At 39.6% G+C, this 23,432-nt stretch overlaps 1 protein-coding gene across 2 annotated transcripts; it reads right to left on the bottom strand.

Annotated features, from left to right (window-relative positions):
- Positions 1 to 5,512: 5,512 nt before the first annotated feature.
- On the bottom strand, positions 5,513 to 23,368 carry LOC144603786 (SPRY domain-containing SOCS box protein 3-like). Of its 2 annotated transcripts, none has more exons than XM_078417487.1 (7): positions 23,198 to 23,368; positions 14,303 to 14,452; positions 13,395 to 13,569; positions 10,953 to 11,140; positions 9,487 to 9,589; positions 7,422 to 7,547; positions 5,513 to 6,181 (listed from the first exon to the last, which is right to left on the bottom strand). In XM_078417487.1, the coding sequence occupies exons 2-7, from the start codon at positions 14,432 to 14,434 to the stop codon at positions 5,832 to 5,834; spliced, it is 1,074 nt and encodes a 357-aa protein (XP_078273613.1). In that variant the 5' UTR covers positions 14,435 to 14,452; positions 23,198 to 23,368; the 3' UTR covers positions 5,513 to 5,831. The 2 variants fall into 2 exon arrangements, with proteins under 2 accessions (XP_078273613.1, XP_078273614.1); XM_078417488.1 differs by having other exon boundaries at positions 14,303 to 14,447.
- Positions 23,369 to 23,432: the final 64 nt, after the last annotated feature.

Genomic DNA, 23,432 nt, shown 5'->3' with positions numbered 1-23,432 from the left:
ACAGTGCACATACAGTGGTGCATCTGGTAAAGCTGCTGCCTCACAGCGCCAGAGATCCAGGCTTAATCCTGACCACGGGTGCTGTTTGCATGTTCTCCTGTGACTGGCTGGGTTTCCTTCGGGTGCTCCAGTTTCCTCCCACATCCTAACAACGTGCGGGTTTGTAGGTTAATTGGCATCTGTAAATTGCTCTTATTGTTTCCTGTGTCCTATTGTGGATGCAAAAATAACAGAACTAGTGGGAATAGATGATGGGTGGTTGGCGTGGACTTAGTGGGCCAAAGGGCCTGTTCTCATGCTGTATCTTTCAATCAAGCAATCAAAGATCTCACTTTTAAGCAAGTCATAATTGTAAAACACAAGGACAGTATGCTAAACTGTCAGACGCAGAGGGAGATTATAAAGCTAGGAGACAAAATTACTTAAATTAATTTGTTCAGAAAAAATAGAATATGGCACAACTTCTGAAGCATAGATTTTAACATACATGTCATTTTTCTTGCTAATATCAAAATCCCATCTTTGGACGTTTTTGTCTGGGGATCTTTACCATCCATATAACGTTTACCAGAGGCCAGATATCACATTTGCTCCGGTGACTTGCTGCTCATTTTGAAAAACTTAAAAGTTGACAAAGCACAGCTACAAGAGGCAAAATAAAAAAACTCAGCAGTAATTACATTACAACAGCATTCAAAACTAGGTGTACCACATGGAGAAAGGTTTAAATGCAACTTTGCATTTACTGCTCAAATCTGAAATAAAATAGAAAAAACTATTTGTTGTGCTAAAAATTCCAGTTTGAAATGTGGAATATTAGAATTAGTATTGCACATTGTTTTCACGTGATCAAAAAAGTCCAGGCTTAATTGTTGCTGCCATAATTACACACGCACACAGAAACAATTAAATTACCATTCAAACCATCTTGTACCAGAATGGCAGAACAGACAATTTATCGGGAAACATTACATACTCGTGTTCCTAGCACACACAGAATGGATATTGGAATATGAAGAAAATGTGCATCCTTCCTGATTAGTTTTTACATATTAATGGGGATAAAGTAGAGCAGATTGTGCAATAGGTGTGTTAATTTCCATTTTAGGCTAATAACCAAATAACCCACTAAAGCCAAAGCTTCCATCATCTGCAGTTCCTTGTGTCGAAAAGTGAACGATTAAAGAAAAAATGAGGAAAGCCTCATCTTTAAAGGCGCCAGATTTCTTGGAGGGTAAAATGTTCAGGTTTCCTGAATTTCCTTCAGCCTCCATCTATAATTTACTCTGACCTTAACAAATTACAAGAATGGTTTAATACTAAAATTATCACAGACATACCCTAGAACTAGTAGAAGCAAAACGTAAAAAGGTTTGCTAATAGTATAGGAAATTTTGACTGGTGTTAATAAACTGCAATTTAGTGACATGATATCATATTTTAAATATTGTGTGATATTTCTATGAAATGTATCTGTTATTTTATTTAACATTTGACCAGTTAGTATTTGTATGCATAACAATCAAATATGTGTGTGATGAGTCGATGAACTGATTTAGAATAGTCAAGGTGAAATCGAGTTAAAGATATTTCGCAACATGTGCTAGAAGAATGCCCACTGGGGGAAAAAAAAGAGGATTTCTAGCAATTGTAGCAAATCTTATACTTAAGAGTATTTTGTTTGATATTAGTACCAGAAAGAGGTAATGGAAACTTGATAGTGAAATAATACAAATCAAGGAGAATAAAATCAATTTTTGTCTCAGAAAAAAATTTGTAATTTGGGACAATAAAAAGTAACTTATACATTCAACTAAAGATGGACAGATTAGATTACCACTAAATTAGAACTACCAATTCAAGACTAAAGGGCCTGACCCATTTAGGCGATTTTTTAGGCGACTGTCAAAGTCGTAGCAGATTGCCGAATTTTTTTCCCGAAGACAATGACCACGACAATGCCGAGTCAGGTCGAGATTACACCGTCTTCAGAAACATCACGAAATTCCCACGCTGTCAATGCTTCTCTGGCGTCCTAATTTTCACTGAAATCACTGACAAGTCGGTAATTACGAGAGTTTTGAAATATAACATCTTGCCCGGGTTACTTGAAAACCAAGCTTCATGGTAACAAGGCATAAACTGGATTGACTTCCAGTTTACTAATTGCAGTATTAAGAAATTTAATTTTAAAAGTGGTTAAATGGATTTTTGTGTACGGGAGATGCATATCTGGTTTCTGGGTTGCATATCTGGGTTGGAAGCCTACTTTAAATGTAATCGCAGATGGCCATAAACATCACGAAAATTCCCACGCTTACCTGACCGTCAAACTGTCGCCCCCAATCTACCTGTCAAATGTCCTGACGGTAAATAAATTGGTTAAACACAAGTATTTTATGGTATCTTCAAATGACTTTACTTAATTTAATATTATGTGCTTCTAAATGCATCTAAGACAACCTAGCAAACCTGGGGACAGCATGCGACAGCGCAAGCAATAAGCAACGATACCTGGCGACAAGCCAACTGTCACCGAGAAATTTCACTCCGGTTGATTTCTCAGCGTCACGCTGAGATCCACTACGATTCTTGGAAGACTCCTCACGATCATGCCCGCCCGCGACACCCCGGCGACAGCCTAGTCGCTGGCAGTCGCCTTAAAATCGCCTAAGTGGGACAGGCCCTTAAAAGGCATTATTATATACCTTTAATTATTATTCTAACTTGGATTATAAAAAGACCATATTGAGCATTCAGCTTTGATAAAATATTACACACTGGACTTAAAGTTGGAGTATAAATTTTAGGCTAAGCACAAGGAAGAATTGAGTGTCACACAGCAGTACAGATAAAAGTGATGAAAGCACATTACAAACAAGCTTGAGAAGCACAAATCACAGTCTAAGGCATTACACAGAATGCTTTTACATGGTTAACAACTAAAATCCTTCCAAGAGCACAAAATGGTTATCGCTCTGTACTGACAAAAGTTTGTAATCATTGTAAACTTGAAAAATGAGACTAGATTTGTGACAGCTTGACAAAATGTATTATCTTTGTATTATTGGATGTGGTCAAATAAATAGTTATGTGTGATGTGCAATGTGTTGCATCAATTCAAATATTATAAAGGGATCAGGTACAAAACAAGGTTTGAGTTGCCACATAATGCCATGTTTGGCTCATTGCTATGCCAGAATCTCTATGGATATCACAGCCTGACCGTTAAGATAATACCGCAGTAGTTATATTTACAGTGCACATACAGTGGTGCATCTGGTAAAGCTGCTGCCTCACAGCGCCAGAGATCCAGGCTTAATCCTGACCACGGGTGCTGTTTGCATGTTCTCCTGTGACTGGCTGGGTTTCCTTCGGGTGCTCCAGTTTCCTCCCACATCCTAACAACGTGCGGGTTTGTAGGTTAATTGGCATCTGTAAATTGCTCTTATTGTTTCCTGTGTCCTATTGTGGATGCAAAAATAACAGAACTAGTGGGAATAGATGATGGGTGGTTGGCGTGGACTTAGTGGGCCAAAGGGCCTGTTCTCATGCTGTATCTTTCAATCAAGCAATCAAAGATCTCACTTTTAAGCAAGTCATAATTGTAAAACACAAGGACAGTATGCTAAACTGTCAGACGCAGAGGGAGATTATAAAGCTAGGAGACAAAATTACTTAAATTAATTTGTTCAGAAAAAATAGAATATGGCACAACTTCTGAAGCATAGATTTTAACATACATGTCATTTTTCTTGCTAATATCAAAATCCCATCTTTGGACGTTTTTGTCTGGGGATCTTTACCATCCATATAACGTTTACCAGAGGCCAGATATCACATTTGCTCCGGTGACTTGCTGCTCATTTTGAAAAACTTAAAAGTTGACAAAGCACAGCTACAAGAGGCAAAATAAAAAAACTCAGCAGTAATTACATTACAACAGCATTCAAAACTAGGTGTACCACATGGAGAAAGGTTTAAATGCAACTTTGCATTTACTGCTCAAATCTGAAATAAAATAGAAAAAACTATTTGTTGTGCTAAAAATTCCAGTTTGAAATGTGGAATATTAGAATTAGTATTGCACATTGTTTTCACGTGATCAAAAAAGTCCAGGCTTAATTGTTGCTGCCATAATTACACACGCACACAGAAACAATTAAATTACCATTCAAACCATCTTGTACCAGAATGGCAGAACAGACAATTTATCGGGAAACATTACATACTCGTGTTCCTAGCACACACAGAATGGATATTGGAATATGAAGAAAATGTGCATCCTTCCTGATTAGTTTTTACATATTAATGGGGATAAAGTAGAGCAGATTGTGCAATAGGTGTGTTAATTTCCATTTTAGGCTAATAACCAAATAACCCACTAAAGCCAAAGCTTCCATCATCTGCAGTTCCTTGTGTCTCCAAAGCCAAATGTATAGTGATGTCGGGATATGATTCAAAGGAACAATTCAGAATGCAAGGCCAACCACCCTAAAGGAACTGGAGGTTGCCAGCACTTACTTGCATTATTATATCTTTAGAAACCACTAACTCTTATCAAGTATGTCACACAGTTGACAAGCATTCTGAATGTAAATTTAGCAGAATGAAATACCAACTAACAGAAATCTGCCCAAAGATAGACACAAAATGCTGGAGTAGCTCAGCAGGTCAGGCAGCAACTCTGGAGAAAAGGAATAGGTGACGTTTTGGGTCGTGACCCTTCTTCAGACTGAGCAGCGAGAGAGGGTGTTGCAGAACTTAGAGGGGAGAACTTCTTCAAAATAGGCATACCTTGAGGAGATTTTGCAGTGGAGCAGACAAAATGCGTAGGAAGGAACTGTAGATGCTGGTTTACACTGAAGATATCCCTATTGCCTGTAATAGGAAAAGCTCTTGGGTTTATAAATGTTAAATCTCACATGAAAGCCATTAACATACTTGTTTACTCAATTAATGATTTTAGATTGCTTGGATAGTAGACACATCTATTGCACGCATCAACAAACAACACATTAACAACATAATACAAAAAACAGGTTTAGATCAGATCTAAAATTGACATTGACAACTATTTTCATTAGTCAGACACCTACTAATATAACATTTACAATAGCATCCATTTCACCTCATCCTCTCCTGAAGAGTCAATTTCAGAAGAATACGACTTACTTCAGATCATCTATGTTATAACAAGTGCAAGCCCAAACTACTGTTGTTTGTCCAACAACTTGCTGACAAAAAGACCTGATACTCACCTATTTACATATATTTTAAGCATTACTCCATTATTGCAAATGATAATCAGTGCATTTTTCCCCTTGTCTGACACCAGTTTAACATGATTGACAGAGCATGCTTTGCCCAAGCCAAAAACTAGTAGCACAGAAGCAACTCAACCAAATGATCTGCCTGGTCTACTTGGATAAAGACTCAACCAACGAGGTAGAATTTGCTCAAGTTTTTAAAAAAGAAATAAGATAGACATGCGAGAAATATTTTAGACAAGTTGATCATTTAATATTTTTAAGTGAAAGCACTAAATCCCCTACAAAAAGAGTGCAGATTGAGGAAAACAAAATTATTTGTACACGGGTAACTTTATTGAGAAGAACAGCATCTTAAACCATCATCTTACACTTCTGCCAATCTGAGTTCACAAGTAACATAGTCCTCGTTAGTTTGCTGCAAGGAGTTAGAACAATTGAAAATGAAGTTGTGAGCTTCACTCAGTTTGCGCTCATCACATGTATAGCAGCAATGGTCCATGTGCATACTAAATAAAATTTGAACTGCCATACTATACTATAGGAATCAAACCAGAAGTGTTAAGTCCATCGACATCTTTTCCATTGGCGAGTTTCTGAGTCTGCTGTGGGAGAGCTGTCAGAATTGCTGCCCGAAGAGTTGTTTGTAGCCTCACTGCCACTGCTTTCTTGATTCATGGAGAGGACCCAACCCAACCGATTATGGAGCATGCGCTTCAGACCTGGGGGTAGCGGAAGAACCTCCAATTTGTCAATGTGTTCAGGCACGAGCTGTTGGAGCCGCAGACAGCAAAGATACTGGAGAGAAGTCGGGGAGAAACATGAACGTATCACCTTCATACTACTTCTTGCTGCAGTTGAACAAACCATCGGAAAGAACTTTTTGTTTTGCAGTTTGGTGGCTGCCACTCCTTTATAAAGAAAAAAACCCAATTTATTAATGCCAGCTAAGTGCACATATACTATTATTATACAATATTTAACAATACATCAAATATTTGAGATTATTGAAAGTGCAAGTTGGATTCAAATAGTCATTGAAATGCTCTCAAGATTTTGCCAGGAAGTCTCCAAATTTAAAAAAATGCAAATATTGCCAAATTCATAATTTTCTCCTAAAACCATAAACAATCAGGCAGTTCGTCACATATAAAACTTTGAAAGGATGAAGATTTCCAACTGAATAAAGAAATAATATAAACGATCAAAAAAATCTCAAAATTAAAAAAATCTGCAAGTAAAACTGAACTCCCAAGACCTGAAAAAAACTATCGTCCTTTGCATAATGCATACATTTAGAAAACTGAATTTATTTAAAAAAAATATGGAGAGCTGCACTTTTGGAAGTGTCAAAAATGGTACCACCAATTTATTTTGTTTTCAACATACATTAAATTTTAAAGTGCAGGCGTCAACACTGTTCAGTTGGTTTGTTTTCACATGTGGACCCGATAAGAAGAAGCAATACAAGGGATTTTATGTGAACATTTAAGCTTTTGCAAGTGAACTCCAGTTCATCATATGCAAGGAAAAACTGCAGATGGCTGGTTTAAAATTGAAGGTAGACACAAAAAGCTGGAGTAACTCAGCTGGCAGGCAACATCTCTGGAGAGAAGGAATGGGTGACGTTTCAGGTCAAGACCCTTCTTCAGACTGATGTCATAATTTCATCAGTTCATCAGAGTTATCCAGGCCGCTTGGGTTGTATAATATTACAGAAGAGAAAAAGTACCAAAACCTACCACATTCCTGTTACCTTTGGCGAGTACAGTGTTTAAAAGTATATAATTTAAATCTCTCATGGCAAGTACTCTATTATTTTATATTTTACATTTTTGAATCAAAATTGATGTTTTTGATCAACTTCATTCCTACGGTTTGTAACAATAGGTCAGCATCATAGAGCACTGATAATAACAATAGATAACACCAGTATTTATTAGTCAGTATTTATCAGTCTGAAGGGTCTCGACCTGAAATGTCACCCATTCCTACTCTCCAGAGATGCTGCCTGACCCGCTGAGTTACTCCAGCATTTTGTGTCTACCTTCAATTTAAACCAGCATCTGCAGTTCTTTCCTACACCAGTATTTATTGTTTCATTTAAAATTCAGGCCATGTAAAATTGAGTTACATAAAGCTAGGTCATACCTATGCATTTCCTGTTTTTGAAGAACGTCAAGACACCATGCCAAGTATCCAGATGAATACCTATGATGGAGCCCTGTCCGAATCTTGTTGAGAAGTGACTCTTGGCACCTTTGTGATGTAGAACACCTACAAAACAAATGCACATGTTTTAAAAAAAAGTCCAAGAAGATTAGATATTTTTCAACATAATCAAACACAAGATGGTTAGATAAATATTACATGTAATACTTTGCAATGGTTATTCGCCGCATTTAAAAAATGTGGATTGCCCCATGTTCTTAACTATGCTCAAAATGTGGAGGTTTAAGATTTCCTTTAGTGTGGGATCAATACTAGAAAATTAGGTCCTTTTCTCAAGGATATTTAAGAGCTACCAGAGAATGGGTACATACATATTTTGGGCAGACAATTTATCCTCTAAGTGCAGGATTCCAATTTATTCATTGTAATCTCAAATGCAAATTTTGTCAAAAGAGCAAATTTCACTTTTTTCTCCTGTACTGCCATTATTTTTCCATCATTAGTCTTCTAAATGCATGTTTATTATGCAAAACATTCTTAGAATATAGCTTTATCAGCACTCAGTTGATTCCTTTCACAGTCGGACTCAAGAGTGCGGCTGACAGTGGAAACAATTTGCACAAGAAGATTGCAACAGATTAGTCAAGTGAATGAAAAGCAACAAATGGAATTCAACCTGAAGAAAAGGCACCTGGTTAGGGCAAGCACGTTGAAAGAATACATAGCAAGTCATTTGAAACGGAGACTTATAAAGGGACTGAAAGCAGTAGATGTACATGTAGGCCAATGGATGACTGATGGTTTCAGGCAAGTAACAGGATGCTTTATCAAAAGGGACATGGGAATAAGTGTTGGGAGGTCACTTTGTTACCGAATAAAGCACTATTTTACTTAATTACATTGGCTTTGATTATAATATCACAAACAGAGTTAGTGGTTGCAAGATACATTCGAGGATGTTGGCAAATTTGAAAAGCATTTAGTCTAACCTGGTGTTCATTATTTACAATAATCAAGGCATAAGATGATGTGGCCAATATGATGTGACTAGCGAGGATCTTTTCCCCCACAGATGAGTAATGGTGGCATGGTGGTGCAGCGGTAGAGCTGCTGCCATACAGTACCAGAGACCCGAGTTTGATCCTGTCTACGGATGCTGTCTGTACACAGTTTACATGTTCTCCCTGTGACTGCGTGAGTTTTCTCTGGGTGCTACAGCTTCCACCCACACTCCACAGACGCACAGGTAAGTAGGTTAATTGGCTTTGGAAAAATTATAAATTGTCCCTAGTATGTAGGATAGCGCTAGTGTATAGGGTAGGAAAATAACTGCAGATGCTGGTACAAATCAAAGGTATTTATTCACAAAATGCTGGTGTAACTCAGCAGGTCAGGCAGCACCTCAGGAGAGAAGGAATGGGTGACGTTTCGGGTCAACACCCTTCTTCAGACTAGTGTATAGGGTGATCGCTGGTCAGCGCGGACATGGTGGGCTGAAACACTTGTTTTCACGTCGCCTCTCTAAAGTCTAAAGGGCAGTTAGTGAATCACTAAAGGATAGCCTGAGTGAATCACTACTCATTGATGAGAAATAGCTCCATGCTAATTATCCCATGTTGCCCATCCATAGTTTATATAATCATTAGAAGGAATAGTGCAAATTGATTTTTCTTAATATATTAAAAATATTAATAATAAAAATATTATTAAAAGTGGTAGGTTATGGACAATTCTACCTGAAAGGGTCATCACAATTAAATGACACCTGCTTAAGCACTGGAAGAGCAATAACCTATATGGCTTTGACAGTAGGCACAGGTAAGAGTTAACATGTCAATGAGTCAACGCCAGTGTGTGCTCTAATTCTCCAAAGATACGCCATCTTAAATTTAAAGTGGGTGACTGGTATTCTCCATTTGAAAACTGACAAATAGATCTCCATAATAGTAGGTAGACACAAAATGCTAGAGTAACTCATCTCTGGAGAGAAGGAATGGGTGATGTTTCGGGTCGAGACCCTGCTTCAGACTGATCATAATAGTACCTGTATAGGAGAGACCCCAACTATTTTCATCCTTTCCCAGTAAGCTGCAAAAGGTGTGGCAAAATTTGTCCAGTTTGACATCAGTTGTTCCTATTCCTACCATCTAAATGGTGCACAAAATCGAAAGGTTAGGCAAACTAACAAATATTCAAGTTGCTATGGTTGGAGGTGCATAAATATACTCAAATAATGTAATTGAAAACATTGTCATAGCAATCATAAAAACATATTTTTCCTGCATCTTTCTTTAACAGAAACCATAATTTATTTGATGCAATAACAATTGCAACCAAATTTATTGCAACCAAATATTACAATCTTAACACACTAAAACACAATGTTGCTGCATTTGACAATATTAAAATTTGACCAAACGCTTGATCAGAGGAGGTAGACTTTATCGAACAATTTAGGGTGGAAAAACTAAAATGCAGCTACTTTGAGTCAGGATAGAAGAGGGGAAATTCAGACAAATGACAGACAAGAACAGGGATGAACAGCTGGAAATTCCTTTAAAACTGCTTATGTGCAAAGGCTTAATAAAAACTTAAAGGCAGCCAAAAGATCAAGAGACTAATATTAACATCAATGGAACTTTAGATTAACCTTTTCTTAAATTAACATTTTATTGAATCTCAAAGATCCAAGTTGAGTCACTCAATATCAAAAACATTCAAACTTGATGTTAGTTTTCTACAAATGTTAAATAATAACTTGATATCTCGCACTGCTTAGAATGATATTAAATTATTTGAATAGATTCCAGACTTGGGTTCAAATTACTGGATTGTTTTATTTGACCAAATATGTATTACTGGGCAGCCAAAGCCCTTTCAACACTAATTCAGTGTTAAGTTCAGTTCTGATAAATCTTGGACTGAAGGTAGAATATTATAACCTTCTGATGTTGATAAATTGGCCATGCAATATAGAATTTTTGCTTACAAGTTGAAATTGAAAAATTGAACATTCATTTTGACTATATTATAACTGTCAAGACGGATGCAAATTTTATTACAATTTGATAAAAAATATTTATATACACACACACATACAGTAAACCCTCACAATAACAGGAAAGAGAGAAGAGGATGGTGTATGTTATTGCTGATTGTGAGCTACAACCGAGGGGGGGAAAGTTTAACACAAGGCCGGGAGGAAAGAAACACGACGTAGTGGGTGGGGTTTAAACAAGCAGGAATTCAAAGGCATGGGAGCTGCAGAGCCCGTATGCAGTGTTCCAGGGATGGGTCCGTTACTCACGCTGCCTTCATGCTGCTCGCTCTCTCCGTTCCGGCAACAGGAAGTATGCCACGTGATGCCAACTCATTGGGTAACTGGGGGGGAGCGGTGCAACAGGAGCCCAGTCACTATAGCCAAAATCCGCTATATAGAGGTCCGTTATAGAGAAGCGTTTATACACATGCATACACCTCATCCCATTATAGCCATTTTACTACACCTACCATGTCTGTACCATATACTGGAGAGGTCATTTTTATTTCCCAAAAGTGTTGTCCCTCACTCATTTCCTTGTCTCCACGAACAGCTGCAGTTCCACAACTGTAATCCATGTGGAAATTCACTTCTCTGTTATCACAGCCCAACAGTGTGGCTGAAGACTTGGTTGAATCATCCCACATCCATTCAAAATCTGCAGGGAAGACATGTTTTTGAACTTAGGATAACCAATAAGAGTCATATTTTACAGGAGCTGACATTACGCAGCAAATCAGACCTGTTTGCCTGCATTTGCCTTTGTTAAAATACACACAAAAAGGTTCAGCGAGATCTATTAATGATTTGATTATACTCATGAATAACCTGTTAAAAGCCAAATAGATGTGACGCATGTTGTTCCCCACAGCTAGAAAATAATCGGTTATTTTAGTTTAGGTTAGAGATGCAGCATGGAAAGAGTCCCTTCGGCCCATCGAGTTCACGCCAACCATCAATCACCCGTACACTAGTTCTATGATGTCCCACTTTCGCATTCTACCCACTAGGAGCAATTTACAGAAGCCAATAAACCTGCAAACCTGTACGTCTTTGGAATGAGGGAAGAAACTGGTACAGCTGGAGAAAACACACACGTGGTCACAGGGAGAATGCACAAACTGCATCATGACTGAACCCACGTCTGATGCCATGAGACAGCATTTTCTACTGCTGTGCCATTTAGGGTGGCGCAGATAAAAGAACAACATTTAAGTTACCACCCAATTCTTTATTTACTTTCTTTTGATTTAGATATGAAAAACGACAGTGGCTATATGACAATTATTGCAGGAGTAACTCAGCGGGTCAGGCAGCACCTCTGGAGAACATGAATAGGTGACGTTTTGGGTCAGGACCCTTCTTCAGACCTGCTGAGTTACTCCAGCACCATGCTGCCTGACCCGCTGAGTTTCTCCAGCACTTTCTGCCATTTTGTGCAAACCAGCATTTTCAATTTATTCACAAAATGCTGGAGTAACTCAGCAGGTCAGGCAGCATCTCAGGAAAGAAGGAATGGGTGACGTTTCGGGTTGAGACCCTTCTTCAGACTGAAGATTTTCAATTTCTTGTTTCTACAATTTAGCTTGTAAATTATTGCAGGTTCTTCAGTTTGAGTGCAATTAAGGTATAAGAAGATTATACAGATCTTATAAATGGCTAATAAAGTGAACAGAGCACAAAATAACACCAGCTTGCAGAGCAAAAAGACATGGTTTCAAGGTCAGTTTATTGTCACATGCGTGAAATTCGATTTACCATACAGCCATACTAAAAAAGGCAACAGAACACACAACGACAAAAAAGTTAACATAAACATCCACCACAGCGGATTCCCTACATTCCTCACTGTAATGGAAGGCAATAAAGTCCAATCTTCTTCTTTATTCTCCTGTGGTCGGGGCAGTCGAACCATCCACAGTCTGGGCGATTGAACCCCATGTCAGGGCGATCGAAGCCCCTGCGGCTTGGAGCTCCCGGTTGGTCTCTAACCAGGGACCATGAGCTCCACGATGTTAAGTCCGCAGGGCTCCCACGGTTGGAGCTCCATAGTTGATCCCCGCCAGGGATCGCGAGCTCCACGATGGTAAGTCCCGGAGGTTCCCGCGGTTAGAACTCCTGAAGTCGGTCTCCAGCAAAGGCCGCCAACTCCTCGATGTTAGGCTGCAGTGCGGACGGATACGAAGCCGTTAAAAAAACCAAAAGAAAAAACCCCCCAAAAAAACACAACTCCATTGATGCAAGAGATTTTAAAAAAGTTGCCGCAACCACCACCCCCACATAAAACAAGCTAAAGAACACTAAAACATACATTTAACACATACAAACAAACAAGAAGGAAGGGACAGACAGACTGTTGGCGAGGCAGCCACATTGCTGGCGCCACCCGGTGGAAGATCCAAACCAGCATCAGAGTCCTTTTAAAACTTTATGATATGATATGATAATGTCTGCAGTGTAACCTTTCAAAAGAATATCATCATTAGCCAAAGACAAATTCAGGTTATTTGTTATCAGCTTTATTATTAACAATAGCAAAATGAAATTTAAAGTGTATCCTAGGGTTTATGTTTATTAATGTCGCGTGTACTGAGGTGCAGTGAAAAGCTTTGCATGCTATCCAAGTAAATCAGATGATACTATACAAAAATATAACCAAGCCAAAATCAAGTACAATTGATAGAGTGAAGTAAAAAATAGAGTCTGATGGAACAACACATCTCTCTCTGCAGGTATCTTCTGTTGTGAATAGTTCTTGGGGATGGAAGCATGTGGTATCCTGGGAGGACCTGTAGTGCAAAGAATCTGCTAGTCGAGCACCGAAAACCCTGAAGTGCTGGATTGTCAGATTTTGCTATGCAGCTTAAGTAATCTGCAATCCAACAAAAGAGTAGACAGCAACTGAAACTTACATTCATCTTTTTCTCCACATTGACAATCTTTCATACGATGAAAACTGCGCATGCTCCCACAGTATCTGGTGTCATTTTGGCTTACACAGTCACAGTACGATTCCCCTGTCACCGGTAATGCTGTTGGTATTGATGGTGGCAAGTGCAATTCTGGCTCAGAATCAGAATCACTATGCTTTAAGAGATGAAAATAAAAATCCACTTTAAACAACATTGTAAAACAAAATGAACTGTTCACCTGCAAAAACAACAAAAGCCCAGCATCAAAGGAGTAGAATCAAGAGGGTAACTGAAAAATCATTTTTTGACCAAGAATATACATTTTGAAAAATACAACAGCCCAGGCTTCTCAGTGTTGTTCTACAATACAGAAATGAACAACTTGTATATTACTGCGATGATCATCTCTTGTGCATTTGCTGCGCATTAATCTACAGACTGATCTTGTCTAAACTAATGTTCAAAAGATGGGCACAAAAGAAAAAAGGTATAAAAATATTAAATATAGATTGAATGAAATAATTTAAACTATGCTTTTCATTGCTCCAGTTGACAAATAACACACCTCTTAATTACACCCATTACAGAAATATCTAAAATTTGCAAAGGGCAAAAATTATATTTTAATTGTATGTGTTGCACTGTGATTAAATATTCTAACCAAATTTGGTACCATAAAACCAAAATTAGCTTAGAGATTAAAATGATGATATTTAATACTAAACTATTTCCGGTCAAGGTACACATGTCATTTTAGTTTCTTCTGAACCAGAATACTATGCTTTCTTTCTCCCCATCGATTGCTTGTTGTGTTGAGAATCTCCAGCATTTTGCTGCTATTTCAGATTTCCAACATCTGCTGTACACTGATGGGAAATGGGGAACAAGATTGTATTTTATTGACCTACCTGACCATCTGAGTCATAGCCAGGGTTAGGACCTGCCAAACCATTGGGCAATACCACTGCCACAGCATCAGCTTCTCGAACACCACTGTACACATATCTCCAGGCACGATTATTTCTGGTACTCCGTGACATGTTTTCCTAAAATCTGCTCTGTCATGAGAAGTGTACAATAGATTAGCCAAGTGCTGGACAGTTTTTATGCATTTCAAAAAAAGATTTTTTTTTAAAGTCAAGGTAAACAACCATCCAATTGTGGTCACAAGATGCTGGAAAAACTCAGCAGGTCAGACAGCATCTCTGGAGAATATGGATAGGCGACTTTTCAGATCGGGACTATTCAGACTGATTGTAAGGGGGGTACCCGAAATGTCACCTGTCTATGTTTGCCAAAAATGCTGCCTGACCCGCTGAGTTACTTCAGTACTTTGTGTCCCTTTTTGTAAACCAGCAAGTGCAGTTTCTTGTTTCTAAAACCATCCAATTGTGCTGCTTTGATGAAATACTTTCCGTGGCCACTGTACACGGAGCAGACGTTAGGGTACAATTACATCTCAAAGTCTGAAGAATTGTCAAATGAAGTATTTGGTTACTTATATGCCAGATTTCAGTTGCATTGGACATTAAATCATCTTTTCTGTTTTTAATCGTAAACCTTTCCCACTTGATTCAAGGCAGGAGAGTGAGGCTCAAGTGTCTGTTGGAACCAAGTTTATTTTTACACAAAGTGCTGTAGGAACTCAAGAGTGCAAGGCAGCATCCCTGGAGGACATGGATAGGTGACGCTTCAGGGCGGGACCATTCTTCAGACTAATGGGATAGAGAAAGCTGGAAAATAGGTGGGGGTGGGACAAAGCATGGCAAATGATGGGTGGAAACAGGTGAGGTTTTTTTAGATTGACAGATGGGTAGGCAAAGACTGGAGATGAAAGGGAGACAAAAGGGTGATTATGGGCTGTTTCAACATCAGTCTTGGCAGCACTCAATATTTATAGTCTTTAGTGAGCATCGAAATGAAAGCATCCTTTGTTCAGCAAACAAATATACATTTTATTTATATATTATTAAATATTATTTCTTGTCCATAACACAGGCAGTGATACATTTTTAGTGACCAACACTGCATTCTCACTTTTAATATTCTGCATATTTTTCTAATACTGAAAAATTGAGTCATACACAATACATGCAATTGATAATATTTAATTTTTTATAGTTTAATTGGTGAACGAAAGGTGCCGACTCACTTCAGAAAGAAGGTTGAGGGCTCAAATATGATTCCCGAAAAGCATTAAAATAACTAGGGACACCATTCAGTGCAATACTACGCTTACAGCAAGTTCCACTGATGTGTTACCTTTCGGATCAGACATTGGCATCTTTTACATTCGCCCAAAAAGATTCAGAGGATTAGAATGTAGAATGAGAGATTTATTCCTACCCTGGGTCAGAAATACATTGCCACATTAACTGTCTCTGGATCTAGATTATGACGTTCTTACCGCACAACACAGTGGAAGCAAAAGCACCAGAAAAACTACAGGTTAAGGTTCCAACACCAATCTCCACATCTAAAAGATTTAGTGTTGAGCAAAGAAAAAGCCTTATCCTAACAACCTTATCCTATCAATGAATGAAGTCCCAGCCAATATTTATTCATTCCACAACCACTATTTAAGCTTAGTTTTCTCTGGGTGCTGTTGCTTATAAACTGGCTACTGCATTTTTTTTACCTCATGGCCATGGTATCACATCAAAAAGTACTTCTCTGACCAAATAATTTGGGATGACACAAGGTGGTAAAATATATCACGCAAATAAGATTTTCTTCCTGCCTGCAATATACATATTTTAATTTATGTTTTATCTTTCATTGACTTAGAAGTTTAATGATTTTACTGCATTTTATTGAATTGGAATACAAAGATGAATAAATGATGCATTATTAATCTGATGTGCAATGCTATAAAGTGAGGAGTTTATCTTGATTGTTAAATTAATGACATTTGTTCCAAATAGTACTGAATGGTAAAACACATGCATATTAAACTAATCGGTGTATTCATATTGCAAGAATATAGACAGCCGCTAAGTGCCATCATATTACTACAAACAGTAAATCTGCCTTGAAGAGTGGGAAGCTAAATGTCTAGGCACATGTGACTGTAAATTCTATTCTTAATGAGCAAATATGGTAAATGTTTAAGGCTGCAATAATCAAGTCCTTGCTGAATAATATTAAAAAATTAACAAAACAGAAGTCAGACTTCGGTGCGATCAAATATTAAAAACCAAAACATAGTATGGAAATTTGTGTTTAGAACATAGAACAGTACAGCACAGGAGGAGGCTCTTTGACCCACAATATCTGTGCCAAACACTATATCAAATTAAACTGTGTAGGAAAGAACTGCAGATGCTGGTTTGAACCGAAGATAGACACAAAAAGCTGTTCTAACCAAGTGGGACAGGCAGCATCTCTGGAGATTAAACCACTCTCCTCTGCCTCCACTTGATCCATATCCCTCTATACCCTACGATAACACCTTTCCACCATTACATGGGTAGACCAATTCAGAAACCAAACTACCAAATTACTGTCCATCCCAATGCATCTTAATCTTCTGGATTGGCTTACCACGAGGGACTTCATCAAATGCCTTACTAAAATCCACATGTACAACATTCACTGCCCATCAATCACTCTCTTCTCCTCCTGAAAATCCACAATTAAGTCAGTAAGGCAAGGCTTGCCTTGGACAAAGCCATGCTGGCTGATCATAATTATCCTATTTTCTCCAAAATGCAAGTAAATCCCATCTCGCTCTCCATAGCCTCCCTGTCGCTGTCACGAGGTTTACCAGCCTATAATTTCCCATATTATCTCTACATCCCTTAAACAAATAAATATTGGTTATTGTTCAGGACCTCACCTGTGGCTAGAGGTTACAAAGATCTTTTTAGTGCCCCCTCACTCTCCTTTATTGCCTCTCTCAAAACCTGGGATAGATCCCATTAGGGTCAGATCCCAAAACAAGGTCAAAGCATTTCACCAAGTAATAGCAAATAGTTTAAAACATTGTTTAGATTTTGAATAAAAGTTAAATGAAAGAACAAAATACTAGCCTTCTTATGTAACAACTTGCCTTCATAATGCATTGCATATCTTATTTGTGTCTTTAAGATCGTATGACAAGATCATCCTTTCATGGTATTTCAATGATAAATAAAACTATGTAAACAAGCTGATATCAGTACATCAAAAGATTAAGGTTAACAATATCCACCAATGTATCCTGACATTAAAATTGACATCTTGAGTATCCAGTTAACTGATGCCACTAAGCCTTAAACCGCATGTAACGGTATGTTTAAAGTTACTACCTACTTGTGTTTTGGGGATGAAGTTTAGATTTGGGAGGAACATGAAACAAGACAGGGATAAGCCAAGACATTATGGGCCAGTTAGTCCTCAATTGCTACTGGAACTTCTAGAATTCCTTTCCAAGTCCAAAGAAGTGTCCCGACACAAAACGTCATCTATCCATGTTTTCTAGAGATGCTGCCAGACCTGCTTAATTACTCCTTTTAGAATTTAATATAGAATGAAAATATTAAATAAATGCTGGGTTGCAAGTTTAAACATTCGAGTTTGAGTTTAGTTTACTGTCACTTGTACCAAGGTAGAGTGAATAGCTTTTGCTGCGTGCTAACCAGTCAGCGGAAAGACAATACGATTACAATTGAGCCATCCACAGTGTACAGATACATTGAGGGAAATAAAGGACAGACACTCTGGCCATAATCTTCCTTACATCTGCAGATTCAGTGGTAGTGTTTCAGGACTGGAAATCTGGCAAAAACATAAGAGTTTAGGGATGAACTTTTAACTACATATCAGCAAGTTTGCCTATAGTGGTGGGAAAAGCTCTTGAACCAATAGTCAGGGACAGAATTAAAGGTCACTTTAACCATGTGTGGATTCATTGGAGATGCCAGCATAGATATGTCAATGGAACATTTATTCATGCAAGGGATGTGGGAGTTGCAGGCTGAGCTGGCTTTTCATTGTATATCCCTAATTGCCCCCGAGAAAGTGGTGGCGAGCTGCCTTTTTGAACCATTGCAGTCCTTCAGCTGTGAGTATACCCAATTGCTGTTGAGGAGGGAGCTCCAAGGCAAAATTTACCTAGTGACAAATGAATTTAGTGTATCCTGTAGATGATACAAATTGTTATGACTAAGCATCAGCAGTCAGGTGAGCGAATGGTTGTGGACAGAGTGCCTTTTTCAAGCAGCTTCCATGTTCTGTATATTGTCAAGCTTCTTGTGTTGTTGAGGCTGAACTCATCCAGGCAATTGGAGAGTATACAATACAATATCCTTTATTGTCATTGTACAAGTACAACGAGATTTTGATTGTCGCTTCCATATCGATGCTATCAAATCACATATTTCATCTCACTTTAATTTTATTTTTAATGCAGTTACAATGAGTTAATGAGAGAAATGCAGATTGTGTATGGACTTCCAAAAGGCATTTTGATAAAGGCGACACAAAATGAAGTTGACTTCAAGATCTAATGTGTTGGAATAAAAGGATTAAACACATAGGTCAAATACATGGAATATTAGGATTGTATCATCAGACTAGATAGAAATTCAGTATAGTTACCCTGGGACTCAGAACACAAGAAATAGTAGGCATTTTGCCCCTCACACCTGTTCCATCATTCAACAAAATCAAAGCTGATGTTTAACTCGCCACTACTTTTGCCTTATCTGCAAATCTCTTGGTTCTATCCATATCTAAAAACTTGTTTTGAAAATACTCAGCAACTGAGACTTTGCAGCCCCCGCGGGGAAATTTTTCCCAAGATTCACCACCCACTGGGTGAAGAAATTTTTTCACAGTTCAGAATTCAGACTCATAATTTGTGAAAGTGACCTTGGATCTTGATGACCTTCCCTTGGGAAACATTGCCCCTACATCTATCCTGTAAAACATCTGTGCACATTTGACAGTTTTATTAAAATGTCCAATTCTTGGGAAGCAACGAAGACCATTCCATCTGCTCTCTCAACACATGACAAACCCACCCTTCCAGCAATCCCAGGAATTAATCTGTGTAGGAAAATAACTGCAGATGCTGGTACAAATCGAAGGTATCACAAAATAATCAGTCTGAAGAAGGGTCTCAACCCGAAACATCACCCATTCCTTCTCTCCAAGATGCTGCCTGACCTGCTGAGTTACTCCAACATTTTGTGATACCAGGAATTAATCTGATGTATTTCACTGTAAGCAAGTATACACTTAGTTTAGATAGGTAGATTATTCAGTATTCCAAATGTGGTCTTACCAGATCTCTTAAAGTTTGAGTAAGAAGACTCTACTTCTGTACTCGCATCTTCTTGAAATAAGGGCAATACACTGTTTAGACTTCCTAAAAACGTTCTGTATCTAAACGTTCATGGGTAGTCTGAAGAAGGGTCCCAATCAGAGTCGTCATCCATCTTTTTTTCTCCAGAGATGCTTGCCTGACCTGCTGAGTTACTCCAGAACTTTGTATCCTTCTTTGGTACAAACCAGCATATACAGATCCTTTCCACACGTTACCCTTCAGTGTCTTGTGTACAGCAAAACTTTTCAAACACTCACCATTTAAAAATACTTGCATATCTATTTTGTCCTTCCAAAATGACTGACCTTAATATTCCAAATCATAACCTCTCCCATTCCTTTAAGCCATCTACATGCCTTGAAGCTGCTCTGCATTTCCTTCACAGCCCACACTGCCATTAGTTTTGTACCAACAACAATGTTGGATATATTACATTTGACCTCTGCATCGCAATCACTGAAACACATTGTGAACAGATGAGGGCCCAGCATCAAGCCCTGCAACACCCTATTAATCACAGCCAATCTAAAAATATCACATTAGTCCAAATGTCCTTTAACTAATCCTCAACCCACAATTTATAGAACACCATGACAATGTGCAGTCTGACCCATTACCTGTAGCAACTTGTTGAAGATCTAACTTTTTAAAGGCCCACAAGTCCAAATACCCCATATTAACATCCAATCATTTAATTATTGTCATGGTAACTTCTACAATTTTAATAGATTGCAGCAATTTCCCACTACAGGTGCCAGGCCCACAGAAGAAATACAAGGCCCTTTGCGACTGTTCTGAAATTCATTACAGTGAGATGTCTAATACAATAGTCAAATATTCAATAATACAGGCAGGCCAAGTACAAGCTGAGAAGAGGAATCAGAGCTGCCAAGGAAAGGTACTCTGAGAAGTTGAGGAGCAAGTTCTCAGCTAATGACTCTTCTTCAGTGTGAAAGGGTTTGCAAGAAATCATCCCCCCCCCCCCCCATAGACAGAAACATAACCCTAGTACCCCCTCCCTCCCTCCAATCACCACTTCACACCTATTTACAGCCTGACTCCAGCCTGCAAAAACTGGACCCTTCCCCACCTACTCCTCCCCAATCACTACTTCACACCCACTTACAGACCCTCATCCACTAACCCCCCCCCCCCCCCCCCGCCCAACATCAGTCTGGCCACTTCTCCATCACGAACAATAGCAATTGAGGAGGTGGAAAAACTATTAAGGAGACAGAAAAGCCGAAATCTCCAGGACCAGACAATGTTTCCTCCGCTACCCTCAAGCTCTGTCCTGAACAACTGACACCAGTCTGGACAGACATTTTCAATCGGTCCCTGCAAACCTGCACTGTCCCTGTCTGCTTCAAAGTCTGCACTATTGTTCCTGTACCCAAAAAGCCAAGGATTACTGGTCTTAATGACTACAGGCCTGTCGCACTGACCTCTGTAATCATGTCCCTTGAAAGACTTGTGCTAGCCCACCTGAAAAATATCACAAACCCCCTGCTGGACCCCCTGTAGTTTGTATACCGGGCAAATAGATCAGTGGATGATGCAGCCAACCTAGGCCTGCACTTCATCCTCCAGCACCTAGACCACCAGGGGACCTATGCAAGGATTTTGTTTGTGGATTTTAGCTCTGCATGCAACACCATTGTGCCAGAGCTAATACACTCCAAACTCTGTGCCTGAACCCCCCTGTCAGTGGATCATCAACTTCCTGACAGACAGGAAGCAGCGTGTGGGGCCGGGAAAGCACATCTCAGACCCGCTGACCATCAGAATAGGAGCACCGCAAGGCTGCGTACTCTCCCCTCTCCTTTACTCTCTCTACACCAAAGACTGCACCTCTACTGACTCCTCTGACACGCTTCTCAAGTTGGAGGACGACACAACCCTGATTGTACTGATCCAGGATGGGGAGGAACAAGTAGTATAAGAAGATAACTGCAGATGGGGAGGAATCTGCCTAGACAGGAAGTGGATTTATTCAATTCAATAATGTTCAAACCAGCATTTTGTTCTTATTGCTTGTGACTAGGCATGTTGGCTTTTTGTGTACAAGAACGTAGGTTCCTTTGAACATCATCCAAACATTACCCACAATCTCACCATTTAGCAATATATTCCACCTTCCATTCTATGCACCAAATTTTTCCACATTATATTCCATTGGTATGATTTATAGCTTCCCATTTTCTTTATCTCTCCTCAATTAGTGGTCTCCTTTGATGTTAATAATTTGTACTCGAGTATACAGGGCTCAAATTTACAGATGAAATATGAATGCATAATGAAATATGATGCAATAAATTGCACGGTGGTTAGTAATAAATAAGTGGCAGATGAAATTGGAATAGAGGAAGCTGCAAGGAAATTTGATGGAGAATAAAGTCATGATGGGTCAGAAGAGTTTCATTTTAGTGATATAACTTCATAATAAAGGGAATAATAAAAGTTCAAAAGCCAAATAAAAATCATATCTTGATGAGAAGACCATGTTTGCCAGCAGTTACTTAAATGTTACAGGACAATGAAATACAAGAAAATTCTGAAATACACTTTCAATCTGATCTGTTTTATTTGAACCATTATCATCAACTTCACAAACATTGGCAAAAATAGGGATGCTGCTCATCTGAAACAAAAAAAGAGTGAGGGCCATCTTCATCAACTATTGCCGTGCCCTCGTCACCTAGTACGGATGGGACAAGCCCTCGGTACATTACGAAGACACACAAAACATGAAATGTGCAGCTATTGTAATTTAAAGTAAGAAGGGAGACCGGTGGTTTTTGACCATAGTTATTTAGAGACTAAAAGAAAGACAACACCCTCGTGCAAATTGGGTCACCGATGCCTCCACAAACACGCGATAGAAAGGCAAGGTATCCATTATTGCAATTACGTTGCGCAGTTCATTATGCATTTGTTTACTGGCGACTGGGCCTTGTAAACAAAAACTCAGCAAAGGATCCACCCATCTCTCTCTCCCCCAAATTAAATGGTGGGCAGTGCATTCATCTCTAGTTGACCAGGAGGGCGAATCCCGGTGACTGCAGCTTGTATGAAGCTGCGGTGGGTTGTGGAGTGGAAGAGGGGGACGGGGACGTTGTGACAAACAGCTGGCTGGCCGCAGGAAAGGAGGACGAGCGGGCGTGAGAGGGACAGCCGGGCGAGGGGAGAAGGAGGGGTCGTGAGAGAAGGTGAAGTGGAAACGCGGGGTGGGGAGTGGTGAGAGGGAGGCGATGTGTGGGGACTGGGGGAAACATCCTGGGGTGGGATGGGTGGGGGAAGAGGCGATGGGTGGGGACAGGGGGCAACACGCAAGGGAGCAAATGGGGAGGGGGGGGTGTAGAGCGATGGGTGGGGAGTGGGAGAAGCACCCGGGGGTGCGGAGTTGAGGGGGGGAGGAGGTCCGCAGGCCCAAAGGAAAGCAGCGTCATCACCACAAACCTCCCCCCCCCGCTGCCGCCCGTGACCGACTCACCCGCCTGGGTCAAGGAGGTGAACTTTCGCCGCCTTGCGAATGTGGACTGAATATAGCAGCCGTCACCGCCGCTGGGTGAGGTGGGGTGGGGTTGGGTCGGGGCCACCGTGTTTGTTTATTGTGCATCGAGTGAAGCTTCTCAGCCCAACTTGAACGCCCGCCCCGGTCACGCGCCCAGCCGCCTTCCGATACGTCCGCCAGGGCCCGACGTCACAGCACCCCGCCCCCTGAGTGG

Source organism: Rhinoraja longicauda, chromosome 21, assembly GCF_053455715.1.
Source record: "Rhinoraja longicauda isolate Sanriku21f chromosome 21, sRhiLon1.1, whole genome shotgun sequence".
Lineage (NCBI taxonomy): Eukaryota > Metazoa > Chordata > Chondrichthyes > Rajiformes > Arhynchobatidae > Rhinoraja > Rhinoraja longicauda.
Note: the sequence above shows the minus strand (reverse complement) of the source record. Positions and strands in the feature narration are given on the sequence as shown.

Coding starts and splice junctions, on each gene's coding strand:
- LOC144603786 (XM_078417487.1), bottom strand. CDS start 14,434: ATGTCACGGAGTACCAGAAATAATCGTGCCTGGAGATATGTGTACAGT. Junction 11,141..13,394: donor ATGTGGAGAAAAAGATGAAT/GTAAGTTTCAGT, acceptor TCTTCCCTGCAG/ATTTTGAATGGATGTGGGAT. Junction 9,590..10,952: donor CAGTATATGGTACAGACATG/GTAGGTGTAGTA, acceptor TGCACCATTTAG/ATGGTAGGAATAGGAACAAC.